Source organism: Mus caroli, unplaced genomic scaffold (genome assembly GCF_978045245.1).
Source record: "Mus caroli unplaced genomic scaffold, Mus_caroli_1 scaffold_1, whole genome shotgun sequence".
NCBI classification, from domain to species: Eukaryota; Metazoa; Chordata; class Mammalia; order Rodentia; family Muridae; genus Mus; species Mus caroli.
This window is the reverse complement of record NW_028227256.1, coordinates 90,100,985-90,120,870: the sequence shown is the minus strand read 5'-3', so window position 1 is coordinate 90,120,870 and position 19,886 is coordinate 90,100,985. Positions and strand designations below refer to the sequence as shown.

Genomic DNA, 19,886 nt, shown 5'->3' with positions numbered 1-19,886 from the left:
GGTTGGATATGGTTTGCTGTTAAGTTAGATAAGGGTAGATAGGGCATGGAGGCAGAGGTCAGTCAGGGACACAAGGTGAGTTCAAGGCCAGGCCGAGCTGCTTAAAAACATAAACAAAGCCAACACAACACCCCAGGGCTAGGTCTGTGGTTCAGTGGCAGAATGTCTGCCTAGCATGTGCAAGGCTCTGTGTTCTCTCCCAGCACTGGGAAGGGAAACGAGAAAGCACAGGCAGCGAGAGACAACTCTAAAGAATGAATGTAACTTGATTCTATATGCAGAGCTATTATTGTACATTACAAATGTTAGCTTTCCTCCTATACATCTAAGGAAACGCCCATTTCTTTAACAACCAGGTGTGTCAATTACTCATGAGCACATCAACTAATGGCAGCTCTGCAGAGCCTGAGCCCAGGACTGCAGAGCCTGAGCCCAGGACCGGGCCTCTCCGAGCTTCTCTCCATGTGAAGATACTAACACTGCAGAAGGTGGGATATGAGAAGGGCTGCAGTGTTGGCCGCACAGGTCAGGCGTTCCTCCAGGAGGTCTCTCTTGAGTTGCAAGGCAAACAGGTACCTAGAAAGAAGTTCGAAGCAAGAGCAGATCAACTCCAAAAGTTCTCTGGACATAGTACAGACATACCTCTATAAGAGAGCACACAAGCTCTGGGAAGCAGCAACACTCAACACTGAGCAAAATGCAGGGCCCTCCCTCCAAGAGCAGGCAACTTCACAAAAGCCCTTTCACAAAACAAGCAGACACCAAAGGTCAGAACACAGATCTCTTCATCAGACTGAGCCATGCACGTCAGAGCACACACAAAGTGCTCAGTACACAGAAGGACTTCTGTCTGACAACAGGATAGAGAAATTAGACTTCTCAGGCATACCACTGACCCACACAACCACACTCTCCAAAGCAATACCTTTAACAAGTTCATAAATTCACATTACAGAGTTGCACTCACAGTTTTGGATGAAAGAGCAGAAATGCACAATTAAGACAGTTTCAAATGTACCTGAGATACTTTCAAGCAGATTGATAATATTTTGTCTTGGTTAGAATCTAAGACACAAACACTTTAAAATACCACTAGTGAAGATGTAAATACAGAAGGGAACCTGAAAGCATTTATGAGCCTAAGCATGATGGCACACCCCTTCCAGCACAGCAGAGGCAGAGGCAGAGGCAGAGGCAGAGGCAGAGGCAGAGGCAGAGGCAGAGGCAGAGGCAGAGGCAGAGGCAGAGGCAGAGGCAGAGGAGGCAGAGGCAGAGGAGGCAGAGGCAGAGGAGGCAGAGGCAGAGGAGGCAGAGGCAGAGGAGGCAGAGGCAGAGGAGGCAGAGGCAGAGGAGGCAGAGGCAGAGGAGGCAGAGGCAGAGGAGGCAGAGGCAGAGGAGGCAGAGGCAGAGGAGGCAGAGGCAGAGGAGGCAGAGGCAGAGGAGGCAGAGGCAGAGGAGGCAGAGGCAGAGGAGGCAGAGGCAGAGGAGGCAGAGGCAGAGGAGGCAGAGGCAGAGGAGGCAGAGGCAGAGGAGGCAGAGGAGGCAGAGGCAGAGGAGGCAGAGGCAGAGGAGGTAGAGGAGGCAGAGGCAGAGGAGGCAGAGGCAGAGGAGGCAGAGGCAGAGGAGGCAGAGGCAGAGGAGGCAGAGGCAGAGGAGGCAGAGGCAGAGGAGGCAGAGGCAGAGGCAGAGGCAGAGGCAGAGGCAGAGGCAGAGGCAGAGGCAGAGGCAGAGGCAGAGGCAGAGGCAGAGGCAGAGGCAGAGGCAGGTGTATCTCGGTGAGTTCAAGTTCAGCCTGGTCTGAATAGTGAGTTCCAGGACAGCCAGAACTACATAATAGTAAGTCTTGTCTCTAAATAAATAGGAAAATATATCTTCATTTATCCCTTCAATAAGTGATGACTTATCTCTTCAATAAGTTCTTCCTCAGTAGTGCTCTGGGAGCTACAAAATGTGGTGAATAACACTACAAAATGTGAATAACACAAACTCCCTAGTATTATTAAAAGTTTACTAGATTTGGGAATGGAGAGATGGCTCAGCAATTTGGAGAAGAGAACTTGCTATAGAAGACCAAGGTTCAGTTCTCTGTACCCACATGGTGGCTCACAACTCTAACTCTAATTCCAGGGGGTCTGATGACTGGGTGGGGAAGTAAGTGACTCCCTAGGGCTGGGGTGTTGTAGAGTGCTCACCAAGTGCACAAAGCCCTGGGCTCTGTCTCTAGTGACATACAAACACCTAACAGTCCACAGGGAAGTGGAAGCTGAGGATTAGAAATCCAGGGTCATCCCCAGCTACACAGTGAGTTCAAGGTCAACCTTAGCCATCAGAATCTTTCTCAATAACAAAGCAAAACCAAAACAGACTGCCTCAAACCTACTTGAACTTTAATTCTCAGACTCAGGATCCTAAATAAGAGAGTATTATGTTTAATTTGGGAGTATATGATTTAAAAGTGATCCCCTTCAAAAAGAGAACCCATGGTACTTCTTGGATTTCAATAAGTTACCAAGGTCTGTTTCACATCCACTGGCAGTAGCACGGCTTTGCTGACTGTGGCTCAGTCTTTATCAACCTAAGGGCTGAGCTCACGCATCTCAGAACTGACTTTCTACAAGTTTCTGGATGTTCCATGATCTAGAAAGCCTTTAAGAGGGGTTCACTGTGACCCTCCTCTGAGCCTGGTCCAGTAGGGACCATGTGGGCACTACAACAGCATCCTACTCCCTTTTATCTGCATCTGACCCAAGGGGTTGAGCACATTTTATTTTTATCTTATTTTAGTTTTTCAAGACAGGGTTTCTCTGTGTAGACCAGGAAGTCCTGGAACTCTCTCTGTACACCAGCACTGGTCTTAAACTCAGGAATCTACTTGTCTCTGCTAGGATTAAAAGTATGCACCAGCACATAAGGCTTGAGAAAATTTAAAGTTATGGCTTTATTTCTCATTATAAAAGTCAATACACATAAGCATAAAAGATTAGAAAAAGAAATTTCCTAATCTTTACTATCTACACGACTGTTGTTAACGCCGTGGCAGTAATTTCTGCAGAAAAGCAGCTTGTAATTAGAGAAGCAATAGTAATTCCTGATACCCTGCCCTACTCACTCCATTCCTCTGTTCATAAGGACTACTGATGGTATACACCTCCCACATAGGTTTTGTTGATAAATATTTAGGTGAGTAGAATTTTGACTAATTTTATTCATATACATGAATCCAGACCACCCAAAGAATACTGATTTGAAATTGTTCTAAGTTGGGTGGTGGCAGCTCACACCTTTAACCCCAGCAGAGATCTTGTCCGAGAGAGAGAGAGAGAGAGAGAGAGAGAGAGAGAGAGACAGAGAGAGAGACAGAGAGAGAGAGACAGAGAGAGACAGAGAGAGAGAGACAGAGAGAGAGAGACAGAGAAAGAGAGAGAGAGAAAGAGAGACACACACAGAGACAGACAGAAAGAGGGGAGGAGGGAGGTAGGTTAAATGCACTAAAGAAGACTTCAGAGGTACCAGATGTTGATGTTGCAATAAGAAATGAAAACAAAGTACTCCATTTTGTATTAATTTGACCATAACCAGCCAATTGAGTTCTTCATTTTTCTCCTTGTATCTTTTATCTGTCTGCACTTGTGGTTACAGGCCTATCTGTGGTGGTATGTTGTTGTTGAATTATTGACGTACACAAGAAACACAGCACAGGAAAGGTATGAGGGATTCCTTACAGAAATCTTTAACAGGTTTCCAGAAAGCAGTCATTTTACCAACCCCAACTCACTCAGACAAACAATATCCATAGGTTATGCCAACATTTATGGTGGATATTTATTTCACAAGATTGCTGCTGACTTATTGGCTGCTTTTAGCAAACAGTTAGCACAACACACACATACACACATACACTACTCTGGATCAGGGGCATGGAAGAGCACATAATTTAAGACTGAAGACATTAATTAGCTTAGGTTATAAAAGCTGATTGCATTCAAAATCCAAGGCAAAGTTCGTTGTTATGATATTCTCTTAAAGGCAGGTTAAACTTCTGAATACACGGTAGGACTAGGATGTTAGTTGTTTTTGTTTGTTTGTTTGTTTGTTTTGTCACTTGGGAAGAGGGAACCTCAACTGAGAAGATGTGAACTGAGAATATCTGTGAGCAGGCCTGTGGTGCACTTTCTTGATTAATGATTAATGCAGGTGGGATCATCCCAAAGGGGTTGCAAAACAAGTTGAGCAAGCCCAGAGAAGCAAGTCTCTAAGCAGAGTTCTCCCTCTTCAGATCCTGCCTACAGGATCCACATTGAGCTCCTGCCCTGACTTCCCTCAGTGACGGAGTATGACCTGAGGGTTGTAAGCTGAAATAAACAGTTTCTTCCCCAAGGTGCTTTTTTGGTCATGGTGTTTTTCCACACCAATTAAAAATCCTAACTTAAACGAAGATAAGCCTTACATGATCTCAAGATGTATATTAACTTGGCCATAAGGTCCAGCAGAAGTTCAATTTTTTTAATACAATATTTTCATAGAATTGCATCACTACAGTAGCGTATCATAATATTTTCCACAATAAATAAATGAAACGTAGTAAAAACCCCATCCAGTCATACTGAGTGACGCCCAGGTAGAAGGACCGCCCCCTCCTTCCTAATGACTCAGGCAGAGGACTGGGAAAGCCCTGCCTAGAGGGAGCCTTACCTTGTGTACTCTTCTTGCAGCTGACCAGGGTCAGGTGGGAAAAATTTTACTGCCAGGCGAAGCACCGTGTTTTTTGGCTCTGTAAAAACAAAATAAATAAAATTTCACAGAATAAGCTTAATCCCCACATTTCTTTCTTTCTATAGTAAAATCAAGAGGCTTCCTATACACTACACACACATTTAAAGTCCTGAACTACCAGTCACAGGTACTGGGGAATTTCAATACTCTGTTTTAAGCAGAGACTACTTGGGAACATTCTTTAGTATATGGGAAATTACACATTAAAATGTTTAAATTAATTCTCCAGACATGGTGATCTCTGTGAATTCAAGGCCAACCTGGTCTACAAATCAAGTTTTAGGTCATCTGGAGTTATATACTAAGATCCTGCTTCAAAAAACGAAAATAAAACGGTAGAAAGGACATAATGAGTTGGTAGAGTTTGTATCTAGAATGCACCAGACACTAGATCCATCCCAAGACCACACAAAAGCCAGGGGTGGTGCATCTGTCTGTAATTCCAGGATGGAGAGGTAGAGGCCGAAGGACCACAAGTTCAAGATCATCTTGGATACACAGTAAATTTGGGGTCACTGCAGACTACATGGGACCTTTCCCAAAAAGTAGAATTAAATTATAGCCAGGTGTGGTGGTTCATGGCTGAAATCCTTAGCCCTGGGGAGGCTGAGACAGTAGGATCGCTGTGAATCAGAAGCAACCCTAGGCTACACAGTAAATCTGAGGTCAGTCCCTAAAAAGAAAAGCAATTATCAACAACAACTTACAGAACAAATTTAGGTCAGGAGTGGTGGTGCATTACAGTACTTAGGCAGCTAAAGCAGGTGCATCATGCGTTCAAAACTAGTCTGAGCTACAAAGAGGGACTTTGCTTTAAAAACAACCAAATAAATACATAAGGAGAATATATTCCTATTTATATTTCAGGATAAATTCTATTAAGGTCAGTGCAGATCTGCTGTCCGGCCACTGACAGCACATTACCATGCTGTGTAGTTTTTAGGGGACAAGGAGCAACCTTTTCTTCTCAGCACAACAGTCACTTCCATGTGGCCTTTTTTTCCTTAATGTAGTTGCTAAAAAAAGGGTATAGTCAACGCTGTGCATGACAGCACGTGCTGGTAATCCCACCAGCTGGGCAGCGGAGGCAGGAGGATCGTGAGTGCAAAGAACCTGCTCTCCCTCCTGTAACCAAAACGCAACCAAGAAGACGAACAATCCTCAAACCAAAAAGGTTGGCTGTTAGGTGTAGGAGTGCTTGCCTGCATGCACACATGTTAACATGCCTGCCTGGTGCCCTTGCAAGCCTGACTCTGGAGTTGCAGGCAGCAATGAGCTGCCATACAGATGCTGGGGACCAACCAAGCCTTGGTCCTGCAAGAGTCATTTCTCTAGTCCTCCAAAAAGTTTCTTAAAAGAGGCATTGCAGGGCTGAAGAGATGGCTCAGTGGCTAAAAGCATCGGCTGCTCTTCAAAGAACCAGAGTTCAATTCCTAGCACCCACACGGCAGCTCACAACTGTCTGTAACTCCAGTTTCAGAGTATCTAACACCATCTCACAGACATCACATGTAAGCAAAATACCAATGCACATAAAATAAAAATAAATTTTAAAAAATCAAAGGCTATACAGAGAGACCCTGTCTCAAACAATAACAAAACCCAAAACCAAACACAAAAGAAGCATTGCAATGTTTCCTCATAACCTAGAAAGAAACTTCTGTTTTCACCTTCCATACTGACCTACAATTAAGATACCAAGGAACAAATACTATGACTTTCAAACTTAAGCTAAGTTATCTATGATGATTTGAGTTAAATCTAGGATCCTTATGCTTATTTATTATAGTTTAAAACCAACCACTAGGTGACTTTGAGTTTATCCTCTGGGACTATGTTACCACCTACACAAAGCAGTGACAGTGACTGTGAACGCATCTAAACCCACTGTTCCAGAGCAAGGGACCATAAAAGAGTAAACTTGAAAGAGTTAAATACGGTACTTACTTCGTACTTGCCTAATGATGGGTTTCATAGGTTCAAGCCAAATCTAAAGAGGGTTTTAACAGAAGAGAATAAACTATTAAATAATTTTTTCATTTAGTAAGTATCCTATAAAAGACAAATAACTAAGAAATTTTACAACAGGTTATTTTATTCTACTGTCCTCTTACACATTAATCATATCTTAATAAACTGTACAGGAAGTTCAAGAAGCAGGGGCCGCATTGATTCACTAACTCGACAGCACTGACTTGGGTAACTCTACAGTCTCAAGCAGAGCCACTGCAGGCAAACAACCTCAAGAGATGCTGCTGAGTGGAGGATGCCTACTGTGGTGCCAGAGCAGACAAACTCCAGCAAACCCACTGTACTGCTCAGGGGCTGAGGCTCTGCACAGAGCAGAACAAAGACATACTTTCTGATCGGAAGGCAGATACAGGATTTTGTTTTTAAAACAGTCACATCTATAAATAATAAAACCCACATTTTTTTACAGGTTGTTTAATAAGTGAAATGATGCAAAATCAGTCCACTTGGCCCAAATTCCACTTGAACACAATTCAGATCTAGCTGGAGGGAAGAGTGGTTGCCATGGCAACTCAGGTTTCTTTGGCACAGGTACTAACAGGTAGAAAGAGTTTAAGAAAGATATGCATTTAGGCTTAAAGGCAGGTATGTTTCCCATAGGTGAAAATAAAGTACTTTAATAACATAATGTGTTACTTAGCAAACATCTTGTTTACATCATTATAGTATGACCTAAAAGGCTTTTTGTAACTATGGTGGATGCCATAATTCCTCTACAGCACAGTCAGACCCAGTGTCCACAGCAAATCAAAAGCACATACCCAGTAGGACTGGACATTCTTGAACTCCAGACCAAAGTAGTCACATTCAATGAGGTTCAAATGCTTCCACACTTGCGTCAGTAAGACCTGCCCGTCACACTTCGGCTGCAGGGAGACAGGGGAGAAGAAGCTCACTGATGGGGTGGAAAGCAACGAAGGTTGTTGAAAACTGGCAGGAAGTTATACGGTTCATATAATGTTTTATTGAATTTCTTGCTTCATTTTGCCTTCATGTATGAAAGATTCACAGACTATCACACAGCAAATAAACGGAATCTTGAGCTTAGAAACTGATAAACTAAATATACAAACAAAAACTGTCTTATATTCTTAGTGTATTTAGTCAAATATCTTTGTAATTTTAGACCAAAGCAACCATTTTCAATTTCAGCTTACATTTTATCAAATAATTTCTCAATATAATTTACCAATAAAAAGCAGCATTCCGAAGTCTATTTATAGAGGGTTGCAGTAAGAAATTTACTATTTGTAGTACTTTGACATGCTGTGTATCCCAGACTGTCCTGGAACTCACTTTGCAGACCAGGCTGGCCTCATACTCAGAGATCCACCTGCCTCTGCCTCCCCAGTGCTGGGACTAAAGGCGTGCACCACCACCAGCCTGAAAAACTTTTGATTAGAGAGATGTTGAACAAATTATAATGATCTAGAATCACACTGAATTAATATCATTTATCTTTTACCTACACATAAGCTGAATGAAAAAAACCCACAAATAGAGCTTAGTGGTTAATAAATTAGTCCCAGGATAAATTAAGATAGTAAGATTTCATTTGTCAGAGAACACCAGGAGACATGCCTGTGAGGCACTTCTGCCTAGTGCTGAGGAAACTATATATCTATTTAGTTCTTTGAGGGGGAGGGATGTTGCAGGAGCCATGGTGCTGCACTTGCATGTCAGAGAACAACTTTTGGAGTTGAATTTCTCCTTTCACTTATACATGACTTTTGTGGGCTCCAGGGATTGAACTTAGATCATCGACTCAAGGATACCTTTCTGCCCTATTTGGAAAAAACAAACAAAAAAACAAAACAAAAAACCTGGAGGTATGGGAAGCATGTGGCTGCACATCTTTAATCCCAACACTCGGGAGGGAGACAGGCTGCCTGACTTCTATGAGTTGGAGGCCAGTCTGTTCTACATAGTGAGCTCCAAGCAAGCCAGAGTGACACAGTAGGACTCTTGTCTCAAAAAAAAAAAAAAGGCAATACGAAATTTTAATATTATTAATTCATATGTGTATCCCTTGAGGAGTAAATTTGGAAATAACTTTCAAAGTTCATTATGTATCTATCAGTCCTATCAAGTCCACTTTTCCTATGGGCACTCTCATAAGCTGCTCAAAGCTAATCACACAAGGACACATTTAGTAGAGGATTGACCAAGTGAGTAAACAGTAGCAAGGTGTGGTGGCTCATTGCCATAATCTTAGCACCTGGGGAAGCTAGCCAGTAAACCTAGTGAGTCTGAGGCTAGCTTGGCATACACGGTGAGTTCTCAGGTAGGCCTGGGCTCCAGAAAGTTTGGCTCGCTCAAAACAAACAAACAAACAAACAAACAAACAAACAAAAAAACGAAATAAGTAGTAACACAAGCATAATGAAAGAGAACCCAGAACTCTATATGCTATGGAATAAAGTCCAAAGGAAAAAGATCAGTTGGAAAATTAAAGGTCTCTGTGTTCACACAGTCCATGAAATATGCGTAGACTGCACACCAAACCTTCAAGGAAATTATCATTATTGTACTGGAGACAGGAAGTAAGAAGTAAGGCTCTTTGTTTACTCTTGTGACGCTGGATCAAGCGGCATGAACAATCTTCTCTTCACACAAACATAAAGTAGGGGAGAGGAAAGTCCTTAGAGTTAAAAAGCACAGCAGCTCCAGATGTTCTGTGTAATCACTGTGGAGAAAAAAAAATCCTCGAAGGAACAAACCCCTGAAATTTCTAATAAAGAAAAAAATAGCAGGAAAAATACGTTGGAGACCTTAAAAGAGGACTACAGAGTGACTTATAAGTGTTTGTGGGGGAAGGGGCAATAAGGTCTCAGTATGTAGCTCTATATGGACTTTGTTATATAGACCAGGCAGGCCTCAAACTCATAGAGATCTCTCTGCCTGTGCATCTGGAGTGCTCGAATTAAACACATGTGTCACCACACCTGACTCCATTTTGCTTTCTGGTTTTATGTAGCCTTGGCTGGCTTGGAACTTGCTATGTGGACCAAGATGGCTTTACAACCAAAGACCCAAGTGGTGGCTCACACATTTAATCCCAGCACTTGTGGACCTCTGAGTTCGAGGCCAGCCTGGTTCACAGAATGAGTTCTAGGATGGGGTAGGAGCTGGTGATGGTTTACACAGACAGGCCCAGTCTTGAAAAAAAAAAAGACAGACAGACAGACAGAAAGAAAACAAAACAAAAAACCCAGAGATCCAAGTACAATTTATTTATTTACTCTTTGAGAACTCCATCTGTATGGGCTGGATAGATGGCTCAGTGGGCAAAAGACTCTTGCCACCAAGCCTGACAACCTGAGTTAGTTCCCAGAATCAGCATGGTGGAAGAAGAAAACCTTGTCCTCCAACCTCTCCATGTGAGCTGTGGCACAAGGACAACCCACCCCTCCCCCAATAAATAAAGACTTCCCCGTTTATCATGCCCCTTTGATGCCATGTCTTTTTGCTTCTGCAATACACTGGACCCAGTTAGTGCTGACTGTGTAGGCAGAGATGGAGATCTGGCTGGATGTGAGTTCCTGAGGCCATGCTCTCTGCAGAGGACAGCAGTTCACTGCCCTGCCCTCCCCCAGGCCTCTAGCTCTCAGGCCACTATCAGTCCCGGCCTTGTTATAGATACATTTATTGTACTGGCTAGTTTTGTGTCAACTTGACACAGCTGGAGTTATCACAGAGAAAGGAGCTTCAGTTGAGGAAATGCCTCCACGAGATCCAGCTGTAAAGCATTTTCTCAATTAGTGATTAAGGGGGAAAGGCCCCTTGTGGGTGGGACCATCTCTGGGCTGGTAATAAGAAAGCAGGCTGAGCAAGCCAGAGCAACCAAGCCAGTAAGGAACATCCCTCCATGGCTTCTGCATCAACTCCTGCTTTCTGACCTGCTTGAGTTCCAGTCCTGACTTCCTTCAGTGATAAACAGCAGTATGGAAGTGTAATCTGAATAAACCCTTTCCTCCCCAACTGCTTCTTGGTCATGATGTTTGTGCAGGAATAAAAACCCTGACTAAGACATTTATGAATAACAGAAGAACAAGTCTTACAGGTATGTCTCCTGATACTATCTCTTACCACCTCACAGGGAGAACTCACTTATGTGATGGCCTCTCTGAGAAGGTCTGCCACTGCTATGACCTGAAAGAACACCCCATGACCCACTGCCCTACCCCATACATTTCTGCAAACCCCTGGGGTTATTAAATAGGTGGAAGACAAGGCAGCTATGGGATGTTTGCTACAACAGCAGCCAAACCCACTAGGTTATAGAACCACTCCAGGAAGGCTCTCAGAAGCTGCTCTGTTGTCACCTCCATCCACTTCATGAGGATGACCATATGGGAGCACTCTCTCTTGTAGCGCAAAACTGAGGGTGAGATGGGAATGGGGAGGCTAGATACACCCAAAGTACTGCTGTCCCCTCCATTCTGACAATCTAAAACAAGAGTCAGCGTACTCATATGGCCCTGTGAGTCCCAGTCAGTTCTACCTCTCACACTATTTGGTAATGCCTAGCAACACATCCATTACACTGATGTCTGCCTATCTGATAGTTCTTCCTTCTAGACAGCCAATCTGAAGGGCAGGTACTGGGTCTTCCATTCTGTGTCTCTAGGTTAGAATGTGGTAAGCACACTGCAAATGGCAACTCCTAAAATATGCACAATTGTTTCAGGTTCTGATGGTAGCTGCAGTCTGAGACAAGTCCTATTTCAGGTGGTACAGAGAAGAGGCAATTCAACTCAGCCCTCTTCCTTCTACTGCCCGGCCACTCTGTGCCAAGCAGGGTGGGGTGGCCTACAAGTTAGGCCCCACACTACCTACAGAGGCACACGGGAGCACACTCAAGATGCACCTTCATATCCAGTATGTCCTATACCTACTTCTTTGTGTTTGTATAAATACACAGGCACACACCTTTGGGTGTAGTCTCTAAAACTGTAGTGCAGTTTTACTAAACTAATGAAGTTCTCCCAAGTCTAAGTAACAGAGAAGCTTCATATCTTTTGTGTCACTGAAATCAGACTGCAGTCCCAAAATACTACTATATTCAGAGCCACAAAGAGACAGTGCCAAAAAATGTGTAGGTTTCTTCAAAGCATTTGAGTCAGGGTTACATTTCCAAAACCCAAACAAACATAACCTCACATAAAAATGTAAATTTATGGATACTAATGAAAATATCCTTAGTAAAATACAGGCAAATATAAATCAGTAATAATTAAGAGTAGTATAACAATGCAAAGTTTATTCAAACACACAAGAAATTTAGTACTATATTATATCATTAGACTTGTGGAGGAGAAAAAGAATCCTATGACAGGGTGGCAAGATAGTTTACTGGATAAAAGTGTGAGACTGTGGAAACTTCCACTGTGTAAACTGGATCCCATGGTGGAAGGACACAACTGACTTCCAAAAGTTGCAGGGAATCCAACACCCTTCACACACACATGTAGCCCAGGATGGCCAAGAAAAAACCCTGGATCTCCTGAGCTTCACCTCCATAGTGCTGGATCACAGGCTCACACCACTACATGCTTCTCAGTCTATTCTTGATATAAATTCTTCTATGCTTGTTTTGTTTTGTTTGTCTATGCAATCCTGGCTGTCCTGGAATTTGCTAGGTAGACCAGGTTAGCTTCAAGCTCACAGAGGCCATCTTGTCTCTCTCCACCTCCTGTTAGTTTCTTGTTTGGTTTCTGAGACTAAATCTCACTATATATTAAAGACTAACCTCAAATTTTTACTAATCCTCCTGTCTCAACCTCATAAATGCTAGGTCTACAGGTATATGTCACCATGCTTGGCACACTCTTCATATTATCTTTTTTTAAAAAATAATTTATTTTTATTCTATGTTCATTGGTGTTTTGCTTGCACGTGTGTCTGTGTGAGGGTGTTGGATTCCCTAAAACTGGAGGTACAGACAGTAACTGCCATGTGGGTGCTGGGAATTGAACCCAAGTTCTCTGGAAGGGCAGCCAGTGCTGAAGCATCTCTCTAGTCCCCTCTTGATATACTATCTTATATATATATATATACTATCTTATTTTTAAAAGTAAAAAAAGATTTAGAGGCAGGTGGGTCTCTGAGTTTGAGGCCAGCCTGGTTTACAGAGTGAGTTCCAGGATAACCCTGTCTCGAAAACCACCAAACAAACAAACAAAAGATGTATTTATTAAGCCGGGCGTGGTGGCGCACGCCTTTAATCCCAGCACTCGGGAGGCAGAGGCAGAGGCAGAGGCAGAGGCAGAGGCAGAGGCAGAGGCAGAGGCAGAGGCAGAGGCAGAGGCAGAGGCAGAGGCAGAGGCAGAGGCAGGCGGATTTCTAAGTTCGAGGCCAGCCTGGTCTACAAAGTGAGTGCCAGGACAGCCAGGGCTACACAGAGAAACCCTGTCTCCAAAAACCAAAAAAAAAAAAAAAAAAAAAAAAAAAAAAAAAGATGTATTTATTATCTTTATTTTGAAAATGGCTGTTCTACCTGCATATCTGATGCCCACTACATGAGTATGTGGTGCCTGCTGAGGTCAGAAGAAGGCACAGAACCCCTTGAAACTGGAGTTAAAGATAGTTGTAAGCAGCCATGTGGGTGCTGTGAACCGAACGTGGGTCCTCTGCAAGACCAATAAGTGTTCTTGATGGCAGAGCCATTACTGCAACCCCATCTTGAAGTGATTCTGTTTTGAAATTAGTGCTGCTGGTGATAAAAATGCAAGACTTTTATCTGTACCAGGCAGGTATTCTGTCACTAAGCTAAATGCTTGGCCTAATATAATAACTGCAGGGTTTTATGCAGGGGGTGGTGAAGCAGGGCCCCACACTACATAACTTACAAGGCTAGCCCGGACCTCCTTAAGTAGACTAGGCCGGCCTTGAGCTTGCAGTGGTCTTTTAGATGCTGCCACTTGGTGCTTGGATGACACATGAGGAACACTTGACTATAATTTGAGAATAGACTAGAAGAAGTAACTACATTTTAGAAACAAAACAGTGAGTTATCTGGAACAAGCTGAGTCTATAATGCTGTATACTGTATGTGCTGCTGCTTGACTTTCTATTATTGGAGGTAAGGTGTTGAAGTCTCCAGCTGCATCCTGTTGTTCTTGGCTTCTGCTCTCACATGGTCTCGGTTTCGCTGTGGAGGCAGGTGCTCTGATGATGAGTACATGAATATTGAGTTACACTTCCAGGTGGACCTGACCCTTCCAGCATCATATAATGACTTTCTGCTTTCCTACAGACAGTTTACTTTGGTAAGAACAGCCTTTTTTCTTACTTCTAGCTAACATTTTCATGGCATAACATACCACATTTTGGCCTTTAACCATCTCTGAATTTAAATGGCATGTTTCTTATAGTCAGTATATAATTGGGCCTTACCGATTCAACTCAATTCCTACAAATATTCTAACGGATCTTTTCATACAAATAGGAAAAAATTCCAGAATTTGTGTCTATCCATAAAACAGCTCATATTAGCCAAACAATCTTGACAATAAAAATAAAGTTGGGCACACCATACATCCAGATTTTAAATGGCATTATAAAGCCACATGATCAAAGCAATATAGTACCAGCATTAATCTACACACAAACCAGCAATGTAGATAGCCCAGAATAAAAATAAGCAATTAAGTCAACTAATTTTTGTCAAGAAGACACAATAGGAAAGAATAAATTCTTTAATAAACAGCACTGGGAAAATAGAATAACCACATGCTAAAGAAAGAAACTGGACCCTTACCTAATACCACATATAGAAGTCAATTCAAAATTGATCAAAGACAACATATCTAACTTAAAAACATAAAACTTTTAGAAGCAAGGTCTAGTATAGTGTACCCAGATCACAGTACACATTTTAAAACTGGTCTATGGAGGCAGAGATAAGATGCTTACTACCAATTCAAAGCTAGCATGGTTTAGAGTGAGTGACAGGCCAGCCTCCCAGCTTCTCCCACTCCACAAAACCCAACAAAACCTCCTGGAAATAAACACAGAGAGAAGGCTGCTTAATACTGGCCTTGATTTATTTGGCTCTCATTCCAAAAGCAAAAACAAACAAGTGGAACTACACCATTTGAAACACTTCGGCCCAGCAGAGGGAATTATGAACAAAAAGAAAATTTACCATGTTGAGTATGAGAAAATGAGGCAAACCATGTGACAAGAAGCGATTCTTCAAAATATATAAGCAACCTGCACAACTCTAAAGAAAGAAACCCCAGATCAAACAAGAGGCCCTAAGTAGACATTTTTCAAAGAAGATGCAAAGGTAGCCAGGTGGGGTATGTCTCAGAGGGTCAGTGCTTGTCTAGCATGTTCAAAGTCCTAAGTTGGACGCTTTGTACCTGGAAAAGAAAAGGGAAGAGAATGGAAGAGGAGGAGATGGACTAGAGGGAGAAGAGGAAGAAGAGAAGAAAGAAGACACTACCACCATTGAGAGAGCTTACACATATAAAAGGAGGCTTAATAAGCTCAGACTTAAAGATATGTAAATAAAAATTACACTTATCACTCCCTGCCCTGGTCTGTATGAGTGGCAAAACGTGGAGTCTCAAAGTACACAGTGCTGGAGAATACTGGTCAGGGGCGCTACTGGCAGCAGACATCAACCCCAAGCGGAAATGCTGTGGGCTGTCCTGAGGATGTTTGAATTTTGATGTTAATTCTACTTCCTCAAGAGGGTGTGCCCCCAGACAAGCAGTCGATCACATGCTCAGGTGATTCATGTGAATCTTTTCCCCATTTACTGGTCAATAAAGGGTAGAGCCTGTGATTGGGCAGTGGAGGGGAAAGGTGGGACAGGAGGTCTTTGAGAATGGGAGCAAGTAGAGAAGAGAGGAGAGAAGGGAAGGGAAGGCGAGAGGGCAGAAGAGGAGGAGGAGAGAGAAGAGGAGGAGGGTTGGAAGGTGGAGCAGAACCACGTGGCCAAGAGAAAGTTGCAAGTAGCAAAGGGTCTCACAGCTGGGGAGTAAGTTAGTATAGTGCTAGTTCTGCCCAATCTAGGCTTATAGCTTATAAATATAACAACTGGATTGTGTGGGTTTTGTACAGAATTATTGGGGTTGGAAGTTACTGCAACATAGAAGCTTAGCGGTTCTTTGGAAAGTCAGTTGTGTTGGACGGTGTTTTGCTGGGACAAACATGTGAAGGAACATTTTCCTACCGGGCGTGGTGGCGCACGCCTTTAATCCCAGAACTCGGGAGGCAGAGGCAGGCGGATTTCTGAGTTCGAGGCCAGCCTGGTCTACAGAGTGAGTTCCAGGACAGCCGGGGCTACACAGAGAAACCCTGTCTCGAAAAACAAAACAAAACAGGAACATTTTCCTGAACTGGACACAGGTGAAAGGCTATGGCAGACTAGTGAAGGAAAGTTTGGCTAAAGCATACACAGGAGAGAGGATGTTCTGCTAAAGCAAAGCACATGGAAGCACACACAATAGATTCTTTGCTAACAACACACATGTACTGATCTGCCTTACATTGTGTAGTTGAACTACATGTGTCAGTACCCATAGAGAGAAACGTGCCAAAAAACTTCTGGTAGTGTGCTGCAGTTTCTTGCTGCTTCTGGGGACTCAGGCTGATTGGCAGTGTAATGTCTCCTGAGACAGATACACATGCTAAGGCTAGACCAGTGGGGGGCATGTGATGTTTGCAGGGATAAATAGAACACAGAGGACAGTGTGGAGGCTGAGCATGGCTTGCTTTTGGAGCTAGCTGTGTAACACTTAAGACGTGTCTTCACTGATCTTCACTTCCCCGAGAGAGGAATTTTTGCTTGACAAAATCTGAACACAACTTGCTGGGCACAGTCAAAGGACTAAGGCTGCCCTCTGCATACTGAAACGGAAATCTCTCCAGAAGATAATGTTAAAGGAAAAAGTAACATGACTTACTTTGGGCTCAGATTTTCAGATTTCAGAGACGGTCACTTGACACTGTTGTTTTTGGGCCTGCATGATGAGGCAGGACCCACGTGGCTCGTGGAGACAGGAAATGAGGAAGGCAGGCATAGGAACAAGATACACCCTTCAAAGGCATGCCCAGTTACCCAACTTCCTACAATTAGGTTTTATTTCCAAATAACATAAAACAGCTATGAACCAATCAATGAATTAGTCCATTTAGAAAGTAGGCACTTTCATAATCAAATCACCTTTCTGTATTACTGTCTGCTGGGGACCGAGCCTCTTAACAAATGAGCCTGTTTGGGAGATGCCTTGTATCTGAACCAAACATCTGGTAAAGACAATTAAAAAATCAATAAAGCAGGCTCTCTCCCTGGTCCTCTGACTCATGGGTGTGCTTTCAGCCATCTCCAAACTAGCAGCAGCCATCCTTCCTGAGAGCTGGTTAGCCCCCTGATGACAGGGTGTTCCCTGGGTATTGTCTGGCCCCTGTGTTTAACAAGAGCAAGTTTCACTGCATATTCATTTAACAGGCTTTGAAACTAGATTCTTGGTTCCTATTGGGTGGTTATTTTGAGTCTTGGTTTTGTTTGTTTGCAGATTAAATGCTATTCTTATCCTGTTGCTGGTTAGTTTCTTGTCCACTTGACACAAGCTAGAGCCATTTTGGGAAGGTCTTTGAGCAAGCACTGGGGTATTTTCTTGATTAATCATTAATAACTAATGTGTGTGGACTCATTATGGGCAGTGCCACCCCTGGAGAGGTGGTCGTGAGTTGTATAAGAAAGCACCTTTGAGCAAGCCATGGGGAGCAAGCCAGTAAGTAGTATTCCTCCATTGTCTGCTTCAATTTCTGCTTCTAGGTTCCTACTTTGAACTCTTACCCTGACTTCCTTCAATGATGGACTGTGGTGTGGGCATGTAAAAGAAATAAACTCTTTCTTTCCCAAGTTACTTTTAGTCATGGCTTTTTATCATTGCCATAGAAACCCTAACTAAGCCAGCCTGAAAGGGTTTTATGGACATTTAATGAAATAACAGTAAATAGGATCTGTACCATGTTAGGGACAGGTCTCCAAGCCAAAATCCAATGTATACCAACTTCACCCAGAGAACAGCATTGGGCATCAGAAAGCATCTGCCTGCACACACACCAAGGGCGTGTACCCTTCTGGGGATGTTGCAAGTGTGCAACTATCTTTTCACTGAGGGTCTGCTGAGAGGGTAAGACAAGCCTGGCCTTGAGATCCCTTGATTATATGATGGATGCACGTAGTCAAAATGGCATTTAATAACTTCTTCCTCCTCCTACCTACACATATGCACAGTAGGTGCTGCAGATGTGGCTCAGTGCTAGAATGCTTGCCTACTATGTGCAAGGCCCTAGATTAGATCTCCAGCAATAGGGAAAAATGTAAAACATGAAAAAATTTTATCTTTATCATAATGTGCTTTAATTTTTTACAGATTTTTAAAATTTTATGTGTATAAGTGATTTTTATATTTTTTATTTTATGCATGTATATGTAAGATTTGTGTACCTGGTCTCCATGGAAATTAGAAGAGGGTCTCAGATTCCCTGGAACTGGAGTTAAACATGATTGTTATCCACTTTGTGGGCACTAGGATCCAAATTCAGGTCTCCCAGCAAGAGCAACAAGTTTTCTTAACCACAAAGCCATCTCTCTAGCCTAATTAATATATATATATATATATATTTTTTTTTTTTTTTCGAGACAGGGTTTCAGGGTTTCTCTGTATAGCCCTGGCTGTCCTGGAACTCACTCTGTAGACCAGGCTGGCCTTGAACTCAGAAATCCGCCTGCCTCTGCCTCCCAAGTGCTGGGATTAAAGGCATGCGCCACCACGCCCGGCCTAATGTATATTTTAAAGATAAAAAACTTTCAGAATATTTTTCAGCATTACTTTCCAAATAAGTTTAATAGACACATTCCCCTTAATTCTTTCAGGAACCTCATGACCTGGAGTATAGCTTATTAAGTGTTATGATAAGCTCTGTATTTACTGCTATACACATCTGTTATATACATGCCCATTCTGCGTGCATGCCACAGCTCACACGTGCCATGGTACGTGCACCTGCACAAGGCAGTGAAAAGCCCTGGGAGTCACCCTTGCATCCCTTGATTGAGGCAGGATCTCTCATGCTGTTTTGCTGCTGTAGTTTATACTCCAGGGGATTCTCCTGTCTCTGCCTAATGCCTCACTGTAGAGTGCTAGGGTTGCAGACAAGAACTACTGAGGCTTTGACACTGGTTCTAGGGATCTGAACTTGGGTTATTTTGCCTGTCTGGTTAAGTGCTTTTACATCCACTGAGTCATCTTTCCAGCCCCCATGTACTCATTTTTACCTTCTCATATACTCTATATTCAAAGTTTACCTTCTGTTCCTAAAATTGAGGAAATTCAGTTACAGTTAGGCAGTACCTACCCATCCCCAAAGCAATGATCAGGTGAAACAAGACTCTCCATGAGATGAAGTAAAAAGGCCGTTCATCCATCAACAAAAGAACTGACATCATTCACAGACATGCAGATGAAGAGAAACTGGTTGTCACAGTGGCAAACCACTTGACAATACAGCCACCCAGACCAGACTACAACATGGGAACTACAGGGTAAGAAGCAATACATTTTGTACAGGGTTTCATCATTTCAGTTGGTCCTGGCATTCAAGGAAGTCCCTTTCCAGCTCAGACATAAAGTATATTGTTCAAAGCTCGACATCTACAAAAGTGCCAGTAAAGATTCTGTCTAGATAGAAATGGTCACAAAAGCTCCGTTAACAAAGTACTTCTTTATCCTTTGTCTTGGATCTGTGGGAAAATTCTTCCCAAACAGCTTGATTTTGTCCTCTGGCCTGTTTACCTCATGCACACATTTATAGCTCAAGCCACGCTGCTCCTGTAACAAAATCTGATCTGTACTATTAGCTGTATTACTTAATATTTGTTTCTTGTCTCAGATTTACGTCATCCTCAAATTGCCCTCTATAATATGGTATATAGCACAGTTAAAATAATCTTGAGATCTTATAGGCAACTGTTGCTTTATTCATTCAAGACCCACTGAAAGGTCACCAGCCTTGTGGACAGCCACCTTCAGTCTCACAGCTTGCAACATCAACTC

General features: G+C 42.9%; 1 protein-coding gene across 1 annotated transcript in view; it reads right to left on the bottom strand.

Annotated features, from left to right (window-relative positions):
* The window catches only part of Farp2 (FERM, ARH/RhoGEF and pleckstrin domain protein 2), a 104,224-nt gene that overhangs the window by 46,421 nt on the left and 37,917 nt on the right, over positions 1 to 19,886 (bottom strand). The window contains exons 3-6 of the mRNA XM_021168209.3: positions 7,566 to 7,670; positions 6,721 to 6,763; positions 4,693 to 4,771; positions 479 to 576 (exon numbers count right to left, since the gene is read on the bottom strand). Of these exons, the coding sequence (XP_021023868.1) occupies positions 479 to 576; positions 4,693 to 4,771; positions 6,721 to 6,763; positions 7,566 to 7,670 (325 nt within the window). The remainder of the gene's footprint in view (positions 1 to 478; positions 577 to 4,692; positions 4,772 to 6,720; positions 6,764 to 7,565; positions 7,671 to 19,886) is intronic.